The sequence below is a fragment of the Pseudophryne corroboree genome, chromosome 3 (genome assembly GCF_028390025.1).
Source record: "Pseudophryne corroboree isolate aPseCor3 chromosome 3, aPseCor3.hap2, whole genome shotgun sequence".
NCBI classification, from domain to species: Eukaryota; Metazoa; Chordata; class Amphibia; order Anura; family Myobatrachidae; genus Pseudophryne; species Pseudophryne corroboree.
Genome location: NC_086446.1, coordinates 801,211,817 through 801,237,217, shown reverse-complemented (window position 1 = coordinate 801,237,217; position 25,401 = coordinate 801,211,817). Strand labels below are relative to the sequence as shown.

General features: G+C 48.7%; 1 protein-coding gene across 1 annotated transcript in view; it reads right to left on the bottom strand.

Moving 5' to 3' along the window:
• Positions 1-25,401, bottom strand: part of ATRNL1 (attractin like 1) — a 1,127,078-nt gene that overhangs the window by 608,669 nt on the left and 493,008 nt on the right. The window contains exons 20-21 of the mRNA XM_063963337.1: positions 20,282-20,375; positions 18,776-18,801 (exon numbers count right to left, since the gene is read on the bottom strand). Coding sequence (XP_063819407.1) covers positions 18,776-18,801; positions 20,282-20,375 — 120 coding nt within the window. The remainder of the gene's footprint in view (positions 1-18,775; positions 18,802-20,281; positions 20,376-25,401) is intronic.

Here is a 25,401-nt window from a genome sequence, read left to right as displayed (position 1 = left end):
TGAGCAAACAGGAGGTCCTCCTCAGCCAGGGTATCAAACTTATAGAACTTTGCAAAGGTGTTTGACCCCGACCAAGTAGCAGCTCGGCACAGCTGTAGTGCCGAGACCCCTCGGGCATCCGCCCAAGACGAGCCCACCTTCCTAGTGGAATGGGCCTTAACCGATTTCGGTAACGGCAATCCTGCCGTAGAATGCGCCTGCTGAATCGTGTTACAGATCCAGCGAGAAATAGTCTGCTTTGAAGCAGGGCCGCCAACCTTGTTGGCTGCATACAGGACAAACAGTGCTTCTGTTTTTCTGATCCTAGCCATTCTGGCCACGTAAATTTTCAAAGCCCTGACCACATCAAGGGACTCGGAATCCTCCAAGTCCCGTGTAGCCACATGCGCGACAATAGGTTGGTTCATATGAAAGGATGAGACCACCTTAGGTAGGAATTGAGGACGGGTCCGCAACTCCGCTCTATCCATATGGAAAACCAGATAGGGGCTTTTATGTGATAAAGCCGCCAATTCCGAAACTCGCCTAGCCGAAGCCAAGGTTAACAACATGACCACCTTCCAAGTGAGATATTTCAACTCCACTGTTTTAAGTGGTTCAAACCAATGTGACTTAAGGAAACTTAACACCACGTTAAGGTCCCAAGGCGCCACCGGAGGTACAAAAGGAGGCTGAATATGCAGTACTCCCTTCACAAAAGTCTGTACTTCAGGTAAAGAGGCCAATTCCTTTTGAAAGAAAATGGATAAGGCCGAAATCTGAACTTTAATGGAGCCTAATTTTAGGCCCAAATTCACTCCAGTTTGTAGGAAGTGAAGAAAACGGTCTAGATGGAATTTTTTCCGTAGGAGCATTCCTGGCCTCACACCAAGAAACATATTTTCGCCATATTCGGTGATAATGTTTAGACGTCACGTCCTTCCTAGCCTTTATTAGCGTAGGAATGACCTCATCCGGAATACCTTTTTCCGCTAGGAACCGGCGTTCAACCGCCATGCCGTCAAACGCAGCCGCGGTAAGTCTTGGAACAGACAGGGTGTCACACGCCATAGGCGGCGTTCACCGCGCTTACCCCTGCGTGCCTGCTGGTCTGTGTTGCGGCCTCCGCCTTCGATGGTCCACGGGATCCGGCGTCTGGCTGGCGCGGCTCCCGGCGGATCCCCGGGGCAGGGGCACCGCCATGACACCCGGCATCACATGGGCGGGGAGCAGGTGACGTTATCAGACTGTTCCGCCAATCCAGCGGAGGCGGGAGATTTAAAGGCAGATGCCGGGCAGAGCCTCGGCGCCTGAGTATCGTCTTTTCCCCTGAAGTGGATGCCAGTGCTCTTGTTCCCGGCGAATCTCTCTGCAGTCGTACCCCAGTGTCTCCGGCACTTCCAGGTGCCAGTTGCTGCACAGTTCCAGCGTATACAGCGGCTGGTGTGTTCCTCTGCAATCCAGTCAACAGTGCTTCTTGGAGCGTGGGCTGCGGGCTAAACGCCGCTCTCAAGTTCTACAAGTCATCAGTGTCTTTAAACACCGCTCTCAAGTTCTACAAGTCATCAGTGTCTTTAAACACCGTTCTCAAATTCTACAAGTCATCAGTGTCTTTAACCACCGCTCCCAAGTTTTGCAAGTTACCAGTGTCTTTAACCACCGCTCCCAAGTTTTGCAAGTTACCAGTGTCTTTAACCACCGCTCTCAAGTCATACAAATCATCAGTGTCTTTAACCACCGTTCTCAAGTTCTACAGTGTCTTTAATCACCGCTCTCAAGTCATACAAATCATCAGTGTCTTTAACCACCGTTCTCAAGTTCTACAGTGTCTTTAATAACTGCTCTCAAGTCATACAAATCATCAGTGTCTTTAACCACCGCTCTCAAGTTCTATAAATCATCAGTATCTTTAGTCACCCCTCTCAAGTCATACAAATCATCAGTGTCTTTAACCACTGCTCACAAGTGTTTCAAATCATCAGAGTCTTTAACTACCATTCACCAGTTCTTCAAATCATCAGTATCTTTAAAAACATCACTCACAAGTTCTTCAGTCATTATTATCTTGTACCAACACTCACAAGTACTTCTTCTCCTGGAATCTTTAACATTGCTTACAAGTTCTCCTATAGGCCTGGACATTCCCCCCATACGTTCCCTCTCTGCTATGTGACATTGTGTTGCTCCCTTCCTGCAATAAAGTTCTTTAATATTTTCACCAAGCTTTACTGTCAGAATCCTGTATGAGGAAAACCTATATCAAGCCATCCCTGTTCCGACCCAACTGTGGTTCCTCTCCCCTACCATCGGGAGAACCCCCGAGTTCACAAAACCCCCAACCTAGGTCAGTGACACAGGGACCTTGTTGTAACAGGTCCTGCCTTAGAGGAAGAGGCCACGGATCTTCTGTGAGCATTTCTTGCAGATCCGGATACCAGGTCCTTCGTGGCCAATCTGGAACAATGAGAATTGTTCTCACTCCTCTTTTTCTTATTATCCTCAACACCTTGGGTATGAGAGGAAGAGGAGGAAACACATATACCGACTGGAACACCCACGGTGTCACTAGGGCGTCCACAGCTACCGCCTGAGGGTCTCTTGACCTAGGGCAATACCTTTGTAGCTTTTTGTTGAGACGGGATGCCATCATGTCTATTTGGGGTAGTCCCCACCGACTTGCAATCTGCGCGAAGACTTCCTGATGAAGTCCCCACTCTCCCGGATGCAGATCGTGTCTGCTGTGGAAGTCTGCTTCCCAGTTGTCCACTCCCGGAATGAACACTGCTGACAGAGCTCTTACATGATTCTCCGCCCCGCAAAGAATTCTGGTGGCTTCCGCCATTGCCACTCTGCTCCTTGTGCCGCCTTGGCGGTTTACATGAGCTACTGCGGTGATGTTGTCTGGCTGGATCAGAACGGTCGATTGCGAAGTAAGATCTCCGCTTGACGTAGGGCGTTGTATATGGCCCTTAGTTCCAGGATGTTGATGTGAAGACAAGTCTCTTGACTTGACCAAAGTCCTTGGAAATTTCTTCCCTGTGTGACTGCTCCCCAACCTCGGAGGCTCGCGTCCGTGGTCACCAGGATCCAGTCCTGAATGCCGAACCTGCGGCCCTCTAGAAGGTGAGCACTGTTTAGCCACCACAGGAGAGATACTCTGGCCCTGGGGGACAGGGTGATCCGCTGATGCAATTGCAGATGCGACCTGGACCATTTGTCCAATAGGTCCCATTGGAAAGTCCTTGCATGGAATCTGCCGTATGGAAAAGTCCTTGCATGGAATCTGCCGTATGGAATGGCTTCGTATGTTGCCACCATCTTTCCCAGAACTTGAGAGCAATGATGTACTGACACTTGTTTTGGTTTCAACAGGTTCATGACTAGAGTCATGAGTTCCTGCGCTTTTTCCGTCGGAAGAAAAACCCTTTTCTGGTCTGTGTCCAGAATCATGCCCAAGAAGGGCAGTCGAGTTGTAGGACTCAGCTGCGACTTTGGAATATTGAGAATCCAGCCGTGTCGCTGTAACACATTCAGTGAAAGTGATACGCTGTTCAGCAACTTCTCCCGTGATCTCGCTTTTATGAGGAGATCGTCCAAGTACGGGATAATTGTGACACACTGCTTGCGCAGGAGCGCCATCATTTCCGCCATTACCTTGGTGAAAATTCTCGGGGCCGTGGAAAGCCCAAACGGCAACGTCTGAAATTGGTAATGACAATCCTGTACTGCAAATCTCAGGTACATCTGATGAGGAGGATATATGGGGACATGCAGGTATGCATTCTTTATGTCCAGAGACACCAAAAAATCTCCCCATTCTAGGCTGGCGATGACCGCCCTGAGCGATTCCATTTTGAACTTGAACCGTTTTAAGTAAAGGTTCAGGGATTTTAAATTTAAAATGGGTCTGACCGAACCGTCTGGTTTCGGAACCACAAACAGAGTTGAGTAGTACCCCTGCCCTCTTTGAAGCAGGGGAACCTCTACCACCACTTGTTGAAGACACAATTTGTGAATCGCATGTAACACTATCTCCCTTTCCAGGGGTTGTTTTGGTAGGGCCGATTTGAAAAACCGGCGAGGAGGCACTTCTTCGAATTCCAGCTTGTAACCCTGGGAAACTATTTCTATTGCCCATGGATCCACCTGTGAGTGGACCCAGACGTGGCTGAACAGTCGAAGACGGGCCCCCACAGGAGCTGACTCCATCAGGGGAGCCCCAGCGTCATGCGGTGGATTTTGCAGAGGCCGGGGAGGACTTCTGTTCCTGGGAACTAGCTGTGTTATGCAGCTTTTTCCCTCTGCCCTTACCTCTGGCAAGAAAGGACGATCCACGTGCTCTCTTGCTTTTATTGGAACGAAAGGACTGCATTTGATAATGAGGCGCTTTCTTAGATTGTGAGGGAATATATGGCAAAAAATTTGATTTACCTGCCGTAGCCATGGAGACGAGGTCCGAGAGTCCCTCTCCAAACAATTCCTCATCCTTGTAAGGCAACAACTCCACATGTCTCTTGGAGTCGGCATCACCAGTCCACTGTCGGGTCCCTAAAACAAACCTAGCAGAAATAGACATAGCGTTTATCCTGGAACCCAGTAAACTAATGTCTCTTTGAGCATCCCTCATATACAAGACCGCATCTTTTATATGCCCTAGGGTCTATAAAATGGTATCCTTATCAAGAGTCTCAATATCCGTTGATAAGGAATCTGTCCATGCTGCTACAGCACTACAAACCCAGGCCGACGCAATAGCCGGTCTGAGTAACGTACCAGAATGTGTGTAAATAGACTTCCGGGTAACCTCCTGCTTGCGGTCAGCAGGATCCTTGAGGGTAGCCGTATCTTGGGATGGAAGCGCTATCTTTTTTGATAAGCGCGTCAAGGCCTTGTCCACCCTAGGGGAGGATTCCCACCGTATCCTGTCCTGCGACGGGAAAGGATACGCTGTTAGGATCCTTTTGGGAATCTGCAGTTTTTTGTCTGGAGTTTCCCACGCTTTTTCACATACTTCGTTCAGCTCATGTGAGGAAGGAAAGGTAACCTCAGGTTTCTTTCCCTTATACATGTGTACCCTCGTGTCAGGGACAGGGGGTTCCTCAGTGATATGCAACACATCTTTTATTGCGATAATCATATATCGAATACCTTTAGCCACCTTTGGCTGTAATTTTGTATCATCGTAATCGACACTGGAGTCTGAATCCATGTCGGTATCTGTGTCAACTATTTGGTATAGTGGGCGCTTCTGAGACCCCGAAGGTCCCGGCGACATAGGGACAGGCATGGGTTGACTCCCTGACTGTGCCCCAGCTTCGGCTTTGTCTAGGCTTTTGTGCAATAAATTAACATTTGCACTTAAAACATTCCACATATCCATCCAGTCCTGCGTCGGCACCGCCGACGGAGACCTAACATTCATAAACTCCCCCTCCTCCTTAGGTGAGCCCTCAGCCTCAGACATGTCGACACACACGTATCGACACACCACACATACACAGGGAAGCTCTTTTCTGAAGACAGGTTCCCAGCCAGGCCCTTTGGAGAGACAGAGAGAGAGTATGCCAGCACACATCCCAGCGCTATATGACCCAGGAATAACACAGTAAATTAATGTTTACCCAGCAGCGCTGTTTTATGTATCTGCGCCAATTATGTGCCCCCCCTCTACTTTAAAACCCTCTGTCACCGTGTGTCAAGCAGGGGAGAGTCCGGGGAGCTTCCTCTCAGCGGTGCTGTGGAGAAAAAATGGCGCTGGTGAGTGCTGAGGGAGAAGCCCTGCCCCCTCGGCGGCGGGCTTCTGTCCCGCTCAATTTTTTCAATACATGGCGGGGGCTCTTTTTATACATGTACAGTGCCCAGCTGTACATGTATATATACATCTGTGCCATAAGAGAAGTTTATATTGCTGCCCAGGGCGCCCCCCCTGCGCCCTGCACCCTTACAGTGACCGGAGTATGTGAGGTGAAGGGGAGCAATGGCGCACAGCTGCAGTGCTGTGCGTTACCTCAGTGAAGATCCAAGTGTCTTCTGCCGCCTCAGATGGGTCTTTTCCTCACATACTCACCCGGCTTCTTTCTTCCGGCTCTGCGAGGAGGACGGCGGCGCGGCTCAGGGACGGACGGCGAGGGTGAGACCTGCGTACCAATCCCTCTGGAGCTAATGGTGTCCAGTAGCCTAAGAAACAGAGCCCTGAACTCAGAGAAGTGGGTCTGTTTCTCTCTCCTCAGTCCCTCGATGCAGGGAGTCTGTTGCCAGCAAGCTCCCTGAAAATAAAAAACCTAACAAAAATGCTTTCTTACAGGAAACTCAGGAGAGCTCCTGAAATGCACCCAGACTCCACTGGGCACAGTATCAAACTGAGGTCTGGAGGAGGGGCATAGAGGGAGGACCCAGTGCACACCCATAGTCAAAGTCTTTCTTAAAGTGCCCATGTCTCCTGCGGAGCCCGTCTATCCCCATGGTCCTTACGGAGTCCCATGGTCCTTACGGAGTCCCAGCATCCTCCAGGACGTTAGAGAAAATAATATGCGGCATGCCTATATTCCTTGTGTGACTGCGGCTGTATCTGCATCCGGAATGCTACGTTACAGTGTCAGTAATATGATATGTGTCATGCCTATATCCTGTGTGTGACTGCGGCTGTATCTGCATACAGAATGCTACAATACAGTGTCAGTAAAATTATATGCAGCATGCCTATATTCTGTGGGGTATATTTACTAAGGTCCCGATTTTGACCGAGATGCCGTTTTTTCTTCAAAGTGTCATCTCGGGAATTTACTAAACTCAAATCTCGGCAGTGATGAGGGCATTCGTATTTTTTTTGAAGTCCAACAAAAAAAATACGAATGAATACACCATCGGTCAAAACGCGGCTGTTTAAGTATGAATCTCGGTAATTTACTAAGAAGTGCAAAGCAAAAAAAAACAAAAAAACACTGCCGTGAAAAAATACAAATCGTTAAAAAGTGCTAAAAAAAAACAGACCTGCTTTTTTGAGCCGTGTTTGGATAGGCATGCACGGATCCATGAGATCCGTGCATGTATATCAGTGGGAAGGGGTGGGAAAGTGTTAATTTATTGAAAAAAAATGGCGTGGGGTCCCCCCTCCTAAGCATAACCAGCCTCGGGCTCTTTGAGCCGATCCTGGTTGCAGAAATATGGGGAAAAAAATGACAGGGGTTCCCCCATATTTAAGCAACCAGCATCGGGCTCTGCGCCTGGTCCTGGTTCCAAAAATACGGGGGACAAAAAGCGTAGGGGTCCCCCGTATTTTTAAAACCAGCACCGGGCTCCACTAGCTGGACAGATAATGCCACAGCCGGGGGTCACTTTTATACAGTGCCCTGCGGCCGTGGCATCAAATATCCAACTAGGGTCGGTCCTCTTCTCCAGTAGAATCCATGGGGTACCTGTTGAATAAATTCTACTCACCAGATCCAGGGTACCAGGCTCCTCGGATAATCCTTTTGTAATCCACGTACTTGATTAAAAAAAAAAAACGGAGACCCGAGCCACGCACTGAAAGGGGACCCATATTTTCACATGGGTCCCCTTTCCCCGAATGCCAGAAACCCACTCTGACTGATGTCTAAGTGGGTTTCTTCAGCCAATCAGGGAGCGCCACGTTGTAGCACCCTCCTGATCGGCTGTGTGCTCCTGTACTGAGTGACAGGCGGCACACGGCAGTGTTACAATGTAGCGCCTATGCGCTCCATTGTAACCAATGGTGGGAACTTTGTGGTCAGCGGTGAGGTCACTTTCGGTCAACCGCTGAGCAGAAAGTTCCCACCATTGGTTACAATGGAGCGCATAGGCGCTACATTGTAACACTGCCGTGTGCCGCCTGTCAGACAGTACAGGAGCACACAGCCGATCAGGAGGGTGCTACAACGTGGCGCTCCCTGATTGGCTGAAGAAACCCACTTAGACATCAGTCAGAGTGGGTTTCTGGCATTCGGGGAAAGGGGACCCATGTGAAAATATGGGTCCCCTTTCAGTGCGTGGCTCGGGTCTCCGTTTTTTTTTTTTAATCAAGTACGTGGATTACAAAAGGATTATCCGAGGAGCCTGGTACCCTGGATCTGGTGAGTAGAATTTATTCAACAGGTACCCCATGGATTCTACTGGAGAAGAGGACCGACCCTCGTGTGAACATAAGGTAAGTATGTATGTATGTTTGTGTGGATGCATGTAATAAAACTTTACTTTCAAGGTGTGTGTGTATTGTCTTTTTTTGGGTATTTTTTTAGTAGTAGTACTACAGGTACCAGCGGGCCCGTTTTTCCGCCGCATGCTGGTACTTGTGGTTCTCCAAGTACCAGCATGCGGGGGAGGCTTGCTGGGCCTTGTAGTACTGCTACTAAAAACAATATCAATCACTTTTACAAAAAGGCTATCAGCCCCCCATCCGCAGCCCATTGGATGGGGGGGGACAGCCTCGGGCTTCACCCCTGGCCCTTGGGTGGCTGGGGGGGGGGGGACCCCTTGATTGAAGGGGTCCCCACTCCCCCAGGGTACCTCGGGGCCAGGGGTGACTAGTTGGATATTTGATGCCACGGCCGCAGGGCACTGTATAAAAGTGACCCCCGGCTGTGGCATTATCTGTCCAGCTAGTGGAGCCCGGTGCTGGTTTTAAAAATATGGGGGACCCCTACGCTTTTTGTCCCCCGTATTTTTGGAACCAGGACCAGGCGCAGAGCCCGATGCTGGTTGCTTAAATATGGGGGTACCCCTGTCATTTTTTTCCCCATATTTCTGCAACCAGGATCGGCTCAAAGAGCCCGAGGCTGGTTATGCTTAGGAGGGGGGACCCCACGCCATTTTTTTTAACAGTTTTTCAGTGCTTATTTAAAAAAAAAAAGAACCCCAGCACGGATCACACAAATCCGGCCGAGATTCATTTAGAAAAAGTCGGCAGTGTTTTGCTAATCACTGCCGTAAAAAACTAAAAAAAAAACACGAATGACATCGACATCGGAAAACCCGAAAATGCAGAATACGGCATCTTAGTAAATTCGTCGTAATAAATTCAAAAAGTTGCAGTTTTACACTTTCGATGTCAATCGTGATTATTCTCCCACCAAATCGGGAGAATTACGAATGTTAGTAAATATACCCCTGTGTGTGCTTGCGGCTCTATCTGCATATGGAATGCTATGTTACAGTGTCAGTAATAGTATATGCAGCATGCCTATATTCTGTGTGTGACTGCAGCTGTATCTGCATACGGAATGCTACGTTACAGTGTCAGTAATAGTATATGCAGCATGCCTATATTCTGTGTGTGACTGTGGCTGTATCTGCATACAGAATGCTATGTTACAGTGTCAGTAATAGGATATGTGGCATGCCTATATTCTGTGTGTGGCTGCGGCTGTATCTGCATATGGAATGCTATGTTACAGTGTCAGTAATAGTATATGCAGCATGCCTATATTCTGTGTGTGACTGTGGCTGTATCTGCATACAGAATGCTATGTTACAGTGTCAGTAATAGGATATGTGGCATGCCTATATTCTGTGTGTGGCTGCGGCTGTATCTGCATATGGAATGCTATGTTACAGTGTCAGTAATAGTATATGCAGTATGCCTATATTCTGTGTGTGACTGCAGCTGTATCTGCATACGGAATGCTATGTTACAGTGATATCCAGGAAAACACTGTACCACAGCATTTACATGTACAGATATGTCCTACTACAGCTCTGCTGCGTATAGCAGTGAATGGCAGGAGCATGCGGACACCCACTCCCCACTATGCCGCGACTGACATGCTGCGATGCAACACCATAAGAGGACATCGGTATGCAGATACAGGCGCGGTCGCACACAGAATATACACGTCACATGACATTTTAATCAGCAACGTCTGTTACTGCGTCTCATTCACATAGTGATGCGGATAAGATGCATTTTCGGTGGAGAAAGCACATAGATGATCGGTGTTTGTAAACGCGCTCAGCACTAGGAGCGTCTGGAAGGGCTGTATTACGTGACAACACCTACGGTGCAGGAGGGCACATCTGTACCTTGCCGACTGTTCTCCGAAAAATAAGAATTTACTTACCGATAATTCTATTTCTCGGAGTCCGTAGTGGATGCTGGGGTTCCTGAAAGGACCATGGGGAATAGCGGCTCCGCAGGAGACAGGGCACAAAAAGTAAAGCTTTAGGATCAGGTGGTGTGCACTGGCTCCTCCCCCTATGACCCTCCTCCAGACTCCAGTTAGGTACTGTGCCCGGACGAGCGTACACAATAAGGGAGGCATTTTGAATCCCGGGTAAGACTCATACCAGCCACACCAATCACACCGTACAACTTGTGATCTGAACCCAGTTAACAGTATGATAACAGCGGAGCCTCTGAAAAGATGGCTCACAACAATAATAACCCGATTTTTGTAACTATGTACAAGTAATGCAGATAATCCGCACTTGGGATGGGCGCCCAGCATCCACTACGGACTCCGAGAAATAGAATTATCGGTAAGTAAATTCTTATTTTCTCTATCGTCCTAGTGGATGCTGGGGTTCCTGAAAGGACCATGGGGATAATACCAAAGCTCCCAAACGGGCGGGAGAGTGCGGATGACTCTGCAGCACCGAATGAGAGAACTCCAGGTCCTCCTTAGCCAGGGTATCAAATTTGTAGGATTTTACAAACGTGTTTGCCCCTGACTAAATAGCCGCTCGGCAAAGTTGTAAAGCCGAGACCCCTCGGGCAGCCGCCCAAGAGGAGCCCACCTTCCTTGTGGAATGGGCATTTACATATTTTGGCTGTGGCAGGCCTGCCACAGAATGTGCAAGCTGAATTGTATTACACATCCAACTAGCAAAAGTCTGCTTAAAAGCAAGAGCACCCAGTTTGTTGGGTGCATACAGGATAACAGCAAGTCAGTTTTCCTGACTCCAGCCGTCCTGGAACCTATATTTTCAGGGCCCTGACCACATCTAGCAACTTGGAGTCCTCCAAGTCCCTAGTAGGCGCAAGACACCACAATAAGCTGGTTCAGGTGAAACACTGACACCACCTTAGGGAGAGAACTGGGGACGAGTCCGCAGCTCTGCCCTGTCCGAATGGACAAACAGATATGGGCTTTTTTGAGAAAAAAAAAACCACCAATTTGACACTCGCCTGGTCCAGGCCAGGTCCAAGAGCATGTTCACTTTTCATGTGAGATGCTTCAAATCCACAGATTTGACTGGTTTTAAACCAATGTGTTTTGAGGAATCCCAGAACTACGTTGAGATCCCACAGTGCCACTGGAGGCACAAAAGGGGGTTGTATATGCAATACTCCCTTGACAAACTTCTGGACTTCAGGAACTGAAGCCAATTCTTTCTGGAAGAAAAATCGACAGGGCCGAAATTTGAACCTTAATGGACCCCAATTTGAGGCCCATAGACACTCCTGTTTGCAAGAAATGCAGGAATCGACCGAGTTGAAATTTCTTCGTGGGGCCTTCCTGGCCTCACACCACGCAACATATTTTCGCCACATGTGGTGATAATGTTGTGCGGTCACCTCCTTTCTGGCTTTGACCAGGGTAGGAATGACCTCTTCCTGAATGCCTTTTCCCTTAGGATCCGGCGTTCCACCGCCATGCCGTCAAACGCAGCTGCGGTAAGTCTTGGAACAGACATGGTACTTGCTGAAACAAGTCCCTTCTTAGCGGCAGAGGCCATAAGTCCTCTGTGAGCATCTCTTGAAGTTCCGGGTACCAAGTCCTTCTTGGCCAATCCGGAGCCATGAGTATAGTTCTTACTCCTCTACGTCTTATAATTCTCAGTACCTTAGGTATGAAAAGCAGAGGATGGAACACATACACCGACTGGTACACCCACGGTGTTACCAGAACGTCCACAGCTATTGCCTGAGGGTCTCTTAACCTGGCGCAATACCTGTCCCGTTTTTTGTTCAGACGGGACGCCATCATGTCCACCTTTGGTAATTCCCAACGGTTTACAATTATGTGGAAAACTTCCCCATGAAGTTCCCACTCTGCCGGGTGGAGGTCGTGCCTACTGAGGAAGTCTGCTTCCCAGTTTCCATTCCCGGAATGAAACACTGCTGACAGTGCTATCACATGATTTTCCGCCCAGCGAAAAGTCCTTGCAGTTTTTGCCACTGCCCTCCTGCTTCTTGTGCCGCCCTGTCTATTTACGTGGGCGACTGCCGTGATGTTTTATCCCACTGGATCAATACCGGCTGACCTTGAAGCAGAGGTCTTGCTAAGCTTAGAGTATTATAAATTTACCCTTAGCTAAATTTATGTGGAGAAAAATCTCCAGACTTGATCACACTCCCTGGAAATTTTTTCCTTGTGTGACTGCTCCCCAGCCTCTCGGGCTGGCCTCCGTGGTCACCAACATCCAAAACTGAATGCCGAATCTGCGGCCCTCTAGAAGATGAGCACTCTGTAACCACCACAGGAGAGACACCCTTGTCCTTGGATATAGGGTTATCCGCTGATGCATCTGAAGATGCGATCCGGACCATTTGTCCAGCAGATCCCACTGAAAAGTTCTTGCATGAAATCTGCAGACTGGAATTGCTTCGAAGGAAGTCACCATTTTTTTACCATGGCCCTTGTGCAATGATGCACTGATTTTAGGAGGTTCCTGACTAGCTCGGATAACTCCCTGGCTTTCTCTTCCGGGAGAAACACCTTTTTCTGGACTGTGTCCAGAATCATCCCTAAGCACAGGAGACTTGTTGTCGGGATCAGCTGCGATTTTGGAATATTTAGAATCCACCCGTGCTGTTGTAGCAGTATCCGAGATAGTGCTACTCCGACCTCCAACTGTTCCCTGGACTTTGCCCTTATCAGGAGATCGTCCAAGTAAGGGATAATTAAGACGCCTTTTCTTCGAAGAAGAACCATCATTTCGGCCATTACCTTGGTAAAGACCCGGGGTGCCGTAGACAATCCAAACGGCAGCGTCTGAAACTGATAGTGACAGTTCTGTACCACGAACCTGAGGTACCCTTAGTGATAAGGGCAAATTTGGGACATGGAGGTAAGCATCCCTGATGTCTCGGGACACCAGATAGTCCCCTTCTTCCCGGTTCGTTATCACTGCTCTGAGTGACTCCATCTAGATTTGAACCTTTGTAAGTGTTCAAATTTTTTTAGATTTAGAATAGGTCTCACCTAGCCTTCTGGCTTCAGTACCACAATATAGTGTGGAATAATACCCCTTTTCTTGTTGTAGGAGGGGTAATTTAATTATCACCTGCTGGGAATACAGCTCGTGAATTTTTTCCCATACTGCCTCCTTGTCGGAGGGAGACCTTGGTAAAGCAGACTTCAGGAGCCTGCGAAGGGGAAACGTCTCGACATTCCAATCTGTACCCCCGGGATACTACTTGTAGGATCCAGGGGTCCTGTACGGTCTCAGCGCCATGCTGAGAGCTTGTCAGAAGCGGTGGAACGCTTCTGTTCCTGGGAATGGGCTGCCTGCTGCAGTCTTCTTCCCTTTCCTCTATCCCTGGGCAGATATGACTCTTATAGGGACGAAAGGACTGAAGCTGAAAAGACGGTGTCTTTTTCTGCAGAGATGTGACTTAGGGTAAAAACGGTGGATTTTCCAGCAGTTGCCGTGGCCACCAGGTCCGATGGACCGACCCCAAATAACTCCTCTTCCTTTATCCGGCAATACACCTTTGTGCCGTTTGGAATCTGCATCACCTGACCACTGTCGTGTCCATAAACATCTTCTGGCAGATATGGACATCGCACTTACTCTTGATGCCAGAGTGCAAATATCCCTCTGTGCATCTCGCATATATAGAAATACATCCTTTAAATGCTCTATATTTTTAGTCAGGGAATCCGACCAAGCCACCCCAGCTCTGCACATCCAGGCTGAGGCGATCGCTGGTCGCAGTATAACACCAGTATGTGTGTATATACTTTTTATGATATTTTTCCAGCCTCCTGTCAGCTGGCTCCTTGAGGACGGCCCTATCTATAGACGGTACCACCACTTGTTCTGATAAGCGTGTGAGCGCCTTATCCACCCTAAGGGGTGTTTCCCAACGCGCCCTAACTTCTGGCGGGAAAGGGTATACCGCCCATATTTTCTATCGGGGGGAACCCACGCATCATCACACACTTCATTTAATTTATCTGATTCAGGAAAAACTACGGTAGTTTTTTCACATCCCACATAATACCCTCTTTTGTGGTACTTGTAGTATCAGAAATATGTAACACCTCCTTCATTGCCCTTAACGTGTGGCCCTAATAAGGAATACGTTTGTTTATTCACCGTCGACACTGGATTCAGTGTCCCTGTCTGTGTCGACCGACTAAAGTAAACGGGCGTTTTAAAACCCCTGACGGTGTTTTTGAGACGTCTGGACCGGTACTAATTGTTTGTCGGCCGTCTCATGTCGTCAACCGACCTTGGCGCGTGTTGACATTATCACGTAATTCCCTAAATAAGCCATCCATTCCGGTGTCGACTCCCTAGAGAGTGACATCACCATTACAGGCAATTGCTCCGCCTCCTCACCAACATCGTCCTCATACATGTCGACACACACGTACCGACACACAGCACACACACAGGGAATGCTCTGATAGAGGACAGGACCCACTAGCCCTTTGGAGAGACAGAGGGAGAGTTTGCCAGCACACACCAAAAACGCTATAATTATATAGGGACAACCTTATATAAGTGTTTTCCCTTATAGCATCTTTTTTATATATTTCTAACGCCAAATTAGTGCCCCCCCTCTCTGTTTTAACCCTGTTTCTGTAGTGCAGTGCAGGGGAGAGCCTGGGAGCCTTCCCTCCAGCCTTTCTGTGAGGGAAAATGGCGCTGTGTGCTGAGGAGATAGGCCCCGCCCCTTTTTCGGCGGCCTCGTCTCCCGCTCTTAACGGATTCTGGCAGGGGTTAAATATCTCCATATAGCCCCCGGAGGCTATATGTGAGGTATTTTTAGCCAAAAAAGGTTTTCATTTGCCTCCCAGGGCGCCCCCCTCCCAGCGCCCTGCACCCTCAGTGACTGCCGTGTGAAGTGTGCCGAGAGGAAAATGGCGCACAGCTGCAGTGCTGTGCGCTACCTTAAGAAGACTGAGGAGTCTTCTGCCGCCGATTCTGGACCTCTTCTCGTTTCAGCATCTGCAAGGGGGCCGGCGGCGAGGCTCCGGTGACCATCCAGGCTGTACCTGTGATCGTCCCTCTGGAGCTAATGTCCAGTAGCCAAGAAGCCAATCCATCCTGCACGCAGGTGAGTTCACTTCTTCTCCCCTAAGTCCCTCGTTGCAGTGATCCTGTTGCCAGCAGGACTCACTGTAAAATAAAAAACCTAACAAACTTTTCTAAGCAGCTCTTTAGGAGAGCCACCTAGATTGCACCCTTCTCGGCCGGGCACAAAAATCTAACTAAGGCTTGGAGGAGGGTCATAGGGGGAGGAGCCAGTGCACACCACCTGATCCTAAAGCTTTACTTTTTGTGCCCTGTCTCCTGCGGAGCCGCTATTCCCCATGGTCCTTTCAGGAACCCCAGCATCCACTAGGACGATAGAGAAAGACAACTCTATATGAGGGGTCTCTATTATTACTCCCATACTCACGCGATCTGCAGCATGCAATTACCCCGGGGAAACGTATTATGGACAGGGGCAGCAAAACGAGACTGTCCCTGATATTTGCTAGGAGAGAGAGGGGGCTCTTGCGCATGTGCGGTCCCGCTGATCATACATGCGCAGCGCTCGCTGCCGGGGAGGGAATCATAAATACCCCCCGTACAGCCACAGATATTCCAGAAAATGTATAGCCTGGAAAGGACTTGTGTGGTCTGTAGGAACTCGGCTAGCCTGTAATACCTGAGAATACGTTATGATGAGACACTATAACAGATGCCGTGTGTGGCTACATTGTAACACAGTATTTTGCTGCAATTGTGTAATTAGAATATTCTCTGCCACCTATATTTAGCAGAGATGTGTCACAGTAACAAAGGCGCAATGTCGCTACTGAGATTATTATAATTAGATCATGTGGCACATTTGGTAGCTGACAGTCATTAAAACATTCTGTCCGTGTAACAGTCTGGTCAGGAAAATGCCATTTACTATTGATCACTCAGACTGTCTCTCGCCTGATTACATATTTAGCACTAATTAAGTCGTCTTCAGTGGCAGCTTCACGTTGCATTCTCCCGTACAAATATAACGACGCCACGCGACAGCCAGGAACAGCTACTGTGGAAGGGATCAGAACGGATGGGGAAAAGAAGAAGAAGAATAAAAATGTGTATATATATATATATATATATATAGAGAGGGAGAGAGAGAGAGAGAGAGAGAGAGAGAGAGAGAGAGAGAGAGAGAGATTTCTAAAGGAATGAGTGAATAGTGCATTAAAAGTTATACAATTTATAATACCAATCACACCAGGTTGTTGACAAACATCCTGCGTACCAATGATGGCGGTTCATCCACTACAGGTATTCACATACTGTATAAAGGGTGTAGTATGGTGTGCCGGCGGCCGGGCTCCCGGCGACCAGCATACCGGCGCCGGAATCCCAACTGCCAGCATACCGACAGCTGGGCGAGCGCAAATGAGCCCCTTGCGGGCTCGCTGAGCTCGCCTACGCGCGCCACACTATTCTCCCTCCAGGGGGGTCGTGGACCCCCAAGAGGGAGAAAAGATGTCGGTATGCCGGCAGTCGGGATTCCGGCGCCGGTATGATGGTCGCCGGGAGGCCGGCCGCCGGCAACCTGAAGACCAGCCGTATAAAGGATTTCTCCAGCAAGCGCATTGAGCTTCTTCACAGAATCAGATCCGAACTGCGCATACGTATGCGCCGCAATTTGCTGGCGCGTTGCACAACAGCAACAGGCATCGGCAACCTGGCGTCGGGATGGTACGAAAAATCCGAACGCACAGGCTTTCTCAAGGTGACTGACAGGAAGAGGGCGTTTGTGGGTGACAACTGAACGTTTTATAGGAGTGTCCGGAAAAACACAGGCGGGACCAGGCGTTTGGAGGGAGGGTGTCTGACATCAGCAGGAAACAATCGCACGGGAAGAGTAAATCCTGGGCTGAGCAGAGACTGCACAAACTGCTACACATCCGAACGCACAGCTGCACAGCGAATTAACCCTTCCTCTGTAGGCGGCGACTAACTGGTCGCAGGACAGCAAAAAACACAGCCCAGCGATCAGATGTGAATTAGGCCCACGGTCAGTAACAGTACTCAGGTTAGATACGGCATGCTGGAGGCCAAACGAACATTCCTGACACCATTACACCACAAACAGCCTCACACGGGCCAGGACGGACTCATGTTGCTATCTATACGTCAGAGAGGGAACGTTTTTCCACCAGTTTCGGTGATCCTGTGCCCCCCGCGGCCTCAGTTTCCTGTATGCGAGATGGTGGCAGCTTTTCGGACTTTGCCAGATCCACGTCACATGGATGAATGCAGGCACGTCGCAGTGACGCACCTGATTAGAAGGAATATATAAAACTCAGGTCCGGAGAGACTTTCTGGTTCTCATATTTCAGGAGAAATAAGTAAACGTTTGTACAGATAAAGGGGGCGCCGGACTTGTGACATCAGGGCGGTATATGTACTCTGGCGATGCGCTGAGAGTCTGCACAAACCTTGGCAGGCGGAGAATACGGTGTATTATTATATGTGCTGCCGCACAGATCAGTCTCGGAGGATGGGCTCTGTGTTATAGCTGGCGTGTCTAATTGCTATAAGGTAGAGTAAAAAACAAAGTGACACTATTTAATGAGCGGTGTAAGTCCCCCCTCGATTCATTATTATAAATAAATAGCATAATTGCGCAGAGAATTGGGGCCTCCGATCTCCCCGTGAGCACTTCTTAAAAGACATTTTAACATCCTTGGCTTAGCGCCATCACCCCGGCGAGAGGAGATATTCCCCTACAAGGAACACTACAATTAATCTGTGAAACACTGTATTTCCTGAGCACACGATGACAGGCCGCGCCATAAAGAGCACATCAGGTTCCTCGCCAAGTCTCAGCGCTCTGTTTGGGCCGCATTATGACACCGCGACAAATAGCTCTGAATCCTGAGGTCAATAGTAGTTACTGCGGAGTAATTACCAGCACCGCGTCCGCCAGAACCAATATCATCTCTCCGATGTCCACCCTACACTTTATCTATATTTTCTTATTAAACCGGTGGCGTTCTGTGAAATGATAGAGATTTATGTGGTAGGATTGGGACAGCACTTTAATCCACTCTGACCCCACTGACATCAAACAACTGCTGCAAAGATGGGGGGGGGGTTGTACTTATCGCTCATTTGGCCAGCATGAATTTGGGTCACTACCGCCAACAACAGACAGCAGCATGAACTGACCGCCATTCGCGGTTGGCAGGCGTTACATGGAATGAGGGAACTTGCGTACTGCAGAAAAATGTGGGGTGTAGGTAGGGCGAGTGTTGGGGAAATATCATTGGCTCTTTATTACAATATGGCATTGATTGTCTATGCTATGTATTCCTAGTTTCATGTGCTTCCTACATAAAGATTCTGACCAGCACAAATAACACTGGGCTCCGAGCACTGGCAGGACCCTCCGCACTCTGTGGTGTGATTGCACGCACAATGTGACCTTCTGAGTAGACAACACCTCAAGCTACTCGTCACATGACGGGCTGAATTACTAATTGCTGTAATTTCACCTCCCATCACATCTCCAGCGCTTGGCCGGCTGGGGGGGCTATGGTGGGGAGGGGGCTTCCTTCCATCCTGGCTGAAGTTAAATAGACTCATTCTGGCATTTTACTTTTATTTCCACCCACGCACTTCACGCTGTGGCCAGAAAAATTGTTAAAAGTCATTTAATCATATTAATTATACATCGTTCCACACAGGGGGCCAGCGAGAGAGTTTAATAATACCACGACTTCATCTGAGGACTTATTACCCCCTATAAAACGCGCAGGGTTTCTCTATCGCGGACAGGAGAGCGATTCTCCCCCACCTTCCACTTCCCCTTTCCTCAGCCGTCACAATACTGTAACAAGATATGTCCAGGCAGCGAGGCACTGACAGCCACTCGGGCCCCGGGATTCAATGCACGCCGCAGGATACCATTAACCGTATTTAAGCCCACGTTCTAGTGTTACAGGAATGAACAAAGGGTTTATTTATACAATAATGACTCGGCAATGATATTCTGCAGTTACACAAGGAAGAATTCGGGCTGTTTAGCTGCCTCAATAATGTTTACGTGTTGGACCCATGTACTCGGAACACGCTTCAGTAACCCGTCGTATAATTAGACATCATCTGTAATTGGTGTTCGGGAAATCGTGCAAAAAGTAATCCTGGTTCCAAATCCCACAGAAAGCAGGGAATTGTTTATGACCCCTCATAGCCTGGCTGCGCGCTCTGGTTTTATCGCACTTCTGCCGACTTCTCGGAAATGTTGTGAACTTGGTCCAGTTGCTGTGTCAGAGGTTGGAGTAAAATCCGGGAATGTATCATTACGTCGTAACAAAGCCCCTTTACCCTCCAATAGCAACACACCATGGTCCAAATGTATTAAGCCTTAAAAGGGGATAAAGGGGAGAGAGATAAAGTATCAGCCAATCAGCTTCCGGTTATTTTTCATACACAGCCTGTAACATGGCAGTTAGGAAGCCGATTGGCTGGTACTTTATCTCTTTTTATCACTCTCCACTTTATCTCTTTTTATCACTCTCCACTTTATCTCTTTTTATCACTCTCCACTTTAATCACTTTTTAAGGCTTAATACATTTGGGCCCATGATCCCAGTTCTTTGACCTCCTCTCGGTCCCCTTCTTCCATGCAATCCATCCAGCCAGCATCCTCAATACTTGGACGGAAGAGCTGCCCTGACCCGTTTCCTACACACGGCTGGGAGAGCGCAGCGAGAAGTATATCGCTATAATGTGGACTATTGCACTAATTGGGAAAGGTGGCGAAATGCGCATGGCTGTATAAAATGTGTATAACACTAACAAATCCCGTGTGACATTTCCAAATATTCCCATAAGTGACAAGTTTTATTCTGGGGGAATGCAGCTTACAGATAGGAAGTCTGGAAGGTGCAGACAAGAAATTCCCCCACAACAAAAAACACATCGTACACGCTATTCAACATTTTACATTTCTATTTACTAATGTAACTTATTATAGTCTTGCAGGCTCAGCCGTCCTGTAAAGCGCGGTACACGGGCACAGTGAGCGCTCGCTCAGCTACGGTCTCACTAGTCAGTGTGAGCAAAGTGTTGGTGAACACACAATCCACATGGCGGTACTCACAGTTGGCAGTGGTCTCCTTTGATCCCCTTGGTGGTGCAGTGGCATTTTCCGGTCTGCATCTCGCAGATACTGGCGTGTCCGTTACATTCACAGGCTGCAATCAGGAAAGAGAACATGACACAACTGAGGAACGCACTGCACACATTATAATAGTGTCAGCAATATTACATCACAATGCATCAATCACAGAAAGGCATGGCGATGGGGAGAATACTAAACCACAAATACTGTTGTCTGATTGGTTTATTCATCTTAGTCAGTGTCACGGGGGTAAAAATGGTCACTAGAATAAATTAAGAAGTATCTATAGAATGGTGGCTCAGTGGTTAGTATTACTGACACAGAGCACTGGGTTCATGCATGCTATTCCAACAAGCACTGTCTGTGTATAGTTTGTGTGTTCTCTCCAAGGCAGGATGGATTTCCCCTGGTTGCTCCCGCAAGCCACAAACAAACTGGAAATTTAGCAGGTAAGCTCCACGGGGGAAGGATTGCTGTTAGTTATTGTACATTCTCGGTTCAGCAGGGGTAAAGTGGGACGGAACAGGGCGGAACTGCGTTCCGTCAGTTCCATTTGGAGAAGGAACCAGTTTCGCCTCCTCCGGCAAACCTAAGCTAGGATGTCAGCCCGGCGCCTCCCCCACAGTGGCAGTTGGAGGCAGGAGATCACGCCTGAGCTCCGTATGGAAGAGATGTCATGACATATCTCCCATACTTCCGAGGAGTGGGCGGCCAGACGGACGGCAGGTACTTAACCATCATACAATACCATCAGGAAGGTGTCTGAGTGGTTCTAAATGTATTCTGCAGCATAACAACGACCCCAAGCATACAGCCAATGTCATTAAGAACTATCTTCAGCGTAAAGAAGAACAAGGAGTTCTGGAAGTGATGATATGGCCCCAACAGTGCACTTATCTCAACATCATCGAGTCTGTCTGGGATTATAGAAGGATGTGAGCAAGCCTACATCCACAGAAGATCTGTGGTTAGTTCTCCAAGATGTTTGGAACAACCTCCCTGCCGAGTTCCTTCAAAAACTGTGTGCAAGTGTACCTAGAAGAATTGATGCTGCTTTGAAGGCAAAGGGTGGTCACACCAAATATTGATTTGATTTAGACTTCTATTCTATTCATTCACTTTGCATTTTGTTAATTGCTAAGTATAAACTATTAACACTTCTATCTGTGAAAGCACTCTTACTCTGCAGCATTTTTTCCACACCTGCCTAAAACTTTTGCACAGTAATGTATGTCACATTGGGTGTAGTACGGTATGCCGGCGCTCGGGCTCCCGGCGACCAGCATACTGGCGTCGGGAGCCCGACCGCCGGCATACCGACAGCGGGGCGAGCGCAAAGGAGCCCCTTGCGGGCTCGCTGCGCTCGCCATGCTGCGGGCACGGTGGCGCGCAGCGCGCGCCACACTATTTTATTCTCCCTCCAGGGGGGTCGTGGACCCCCACGAGGGAGAATAGCTGTCGGTATGTCGGGTGTCGGTATGCCGGGTGTCGGGATTCCGGCGCCGGTATACTGTGCGCCGGGTTCCCGTCATTCGGCATACTGAATACTACCCGTCACATTGTATGGCCACAATGTCTGGTATTCTCCCGCCCCTCCCCTGCGAATGACAGGGGAAATGGTGGGCGGACAGCCGCAGCAATGCATACACTGCCAGTTACGGACGATCAATGATCAGATATTTGGACGTGCTGTACTGGATATGCGGGATAGACATACTGTACACTACATATTATGTATGCCCGGCAGACAGACAGATACGATAGAAGTATATTATTATCCATCATATAGAATCTTGTATGCATGATACACGCACACATATACAGTACGTAAGACAGACTGTATATCTGCACAGATATAAGTGCCGGGGTCCGTGTGCCAGTCACAGACGGAGAATGTGCCAGGAAACTCCCTACAGACCCGCAGAGAGAAATGCTGCGCTCCATCACACACCTACAAAGGTGCCGTTACCCTGACGGAGAGGGCAGCTGCTGGCATTTACCCACGTGCCGCGCCGGAGACCTGCTACACAAAGAGACTACAAGACGGAACGCAGCAAACTCACAGGAGACAGAGCCTAACATCTGCTTCTGTGCAATGAAAGCATTTATGTGAGCAACAGATCTCTACTGCGGCCGTCTCAGGAGCTCGTCAGATGCGCTGCGCTGCGGGAACAACAGACAATCATCCTTAATTATCAGGAGCTACCTCAGTCACAGCGACTAGTCTACAGGTTTCCACAACATCACCGCATTCCGAAGGAAAAGTATGTACTTACGCTAAACTGCTGCGCTTTACTCTAAGCTGCTGCGCTTTACTCTAAGCTGCTGCGCTTTACTCTAAGCTGCTGCCCTTTACGCTAAGATGCTGCCCTTTACTCTAAGCTGCTGCGCTTTACGCTAAGATGCTGCCCTTTACTCTAAGCTGCTGCGCTTTACTCTAAGCTGCTGCGCTTTACTCTAAGCTGCTGCGCTTTACGCTAAGATGCTGCCCTTTACGCTAAGCTGCTGTGCTTGGATCATTACTAGCCTGAAACACTCGGTGTAGTTTATTATGAGCAGTCGGAGAATAGCTGCAGGGCAGCTGAGTACTGTAGAGGGATTTAGATTAGTAGAGAGAATATCGTTTGGATGGGGAATGCGTCTAGTTTTCTGTGTTTCAGATAAACGCAGGCGCAAAATCCACCTGAATGCAGCAATGGGAAACATTAGCAGTGCTCTACAGGGAGGAGTACGATGGTCTGTAATCTCACGTATAAGCGGCTGGGGAGAAAGAAGGGGCCTAATTCAGACCTGATCGTAGCAGCAAATTTTTTAGCAATTGGGCAAAACCATGTGCACTGCAGGTGGGGCAGATGTAACATGTGCAGAGAGAGTTAGATGTGGGTGGGTTATATTGTTTCTGTGCAGGGTAAATACTGGCTGCTTTATTATTACACTGCAATTTAGATTTCCGTTTGAACACCCCCCCACCCAAATCTAATGGTGCCCATACACTTCGTGGGGCATCGCGCCGGCAGTTCAGGTGCGATGAAATCGCACCTGAACTGGCAAAGTGATTACCATGCGATCATGCGATAGATCGCATGGTAATCACGTGATGGGCACGTCACCGCCGAGTGGGAATCACATGGGCACGTCACACCCGGCGGATGCCCATCGCAGTGCAATATATAACATGTGTTTATAGAAACACATGCGATCGCACTGCGATAAATACTATGTGCAGCACATAAATATCTTGAGACGCGATATTCGACCGGCGTGCCCTCGCATCGCGTCGAAAGGTACTAAAAATAAGATTTTACTCACCGGTAAATCTATTTCTCGTTGTCCGTAGTGGATGCTGGGGACTCCGTAAGGACCATGGGGAGTAGACGGGCTCCGCAGGAGACTGGGCACTCTAAGAAAGATTTAGTACTACTGGTGTGCACTGGCTCCTCCCTCTATGCCCCTCCTCCAGACCTCAGTTAAGGAAACTGTGCCCGGAAGAGCTGACATTACAAGGAAAGAATTTTGGAATCCAGGGTAAGACTCATACCAGCCACACCAATCACACCGTACAACTTGTGATAAACTTACCCAGTTAACAGTATGAACAAACAACAGAGCATCAACCAATGGATGCCAACATAACATAACCCTTTATTAAGCAATAACTATATACACATATTGCAGAAAGTCCGCACTTGGGACGGGCGCCCAGCATCCACTACGGACTACGAGAAATAGATTTACCGGTGAGTAAAATCATATTTTCTCTAACGTCCTAGTGGATGCTGGGGACTCCGTAAGGACCATGGGGATTATACCAAAGCTCCCAAACGGGCGGGAGAGTGCGGATGACTCTGCAGCACCGAATGGGCAAACACAAGGTCCTCCTCAGCCAGGGTATCAAACTTGTAGAATTTTGCAAATGTGTTTGAACCCGACCAAGTAGCAGCTCGGCAAAGCTGTAATGCCGAGACCCCTCGGGCAGCCGCCCAAGAAGAGCCCACCTTCCTTGTGGAATGGGCTTTCACTGATTTTGGATGCGGCAATCCAGACGCAGAATGAGCCTGCTGAATCGTGTTACAGATCCAGCGAGCAATAGTTTGCTTTGAAGCAGGAGCACCCAGCTTGTTGGATGCATACAGGATAAACAGCGAGTCAGTCTATCTGACTCCAGCCGTTCTGGTTACATAAATCTACAAAGCCCGGACTACGTCAAGCAACTTGGAATCCTCCAAGTCACAAGTAGCCGCAGGCACCACAATAGGTTGGTTCAAATGAAAAGAAGACACCACCTTTGGCAGAAATTGCGGACGAGTCCGCAATTCTGCCCTGTCCATCTGGAAAACCAGATAGGGGCTTTTACATGACAAAGCCGCCAATTCTGACACACGCCTAGCCGAAGCTAAGGCCAACAGCATGACCACTTTCCACGTGAGATACTTTAGCTCCACAGTCTTAAGTGGCTCAAACCAGTGGGATTTCAGGAAACCCAACACCACGTTAAGATCCCAAGGTGCCACTGCTGGCACAAAAGGGGGCTGAATATGCAGCACTCCCTTAACAAACGTCTGAACCTCAGGCAGTGAAGCCAGTTCTTTTTGAAAGAAAATGGATAGGGTTGAAATCTGGACCTTTATGGACCCTAATTTTAGGCCCAAAGTCACTCCTGACTGTAGGAAGTGCAGGAATCGACCCAGCTGGAATTCTTCTGTAGGGCTTTCCTGGCCTCACACCAAGCAACATATATTCGCCATATACGGTGATAATGCTTTGCTGTCACGTCCTTCCTAGCCTTTATCAGCGTAGGAATAACTTCATCCGGAATGCCTTTTTCCGCTAGGATCCGGCGTTCAACCGCCATGCCGTCAAACGCAGCCGTGGTAAGTCTTGGAACAGACAGGGCCCTTGTTGCAACAGGTCCTGTCTGAGAGGCAGAGGCCAAGGGTCCTCTGTGAGCATTTCTTGCAGTTCCGGTACCAAGTCCTTCTTGGCCAATCCGGAACAATGAGTATTGTTCTCACTCCTCTTTTTCTTACAATTCTCAGCACCTTTGGTATGAGAGGAAGAGGAGGAAACACATAGACCGACTGGAACACCCACGGTGTTAC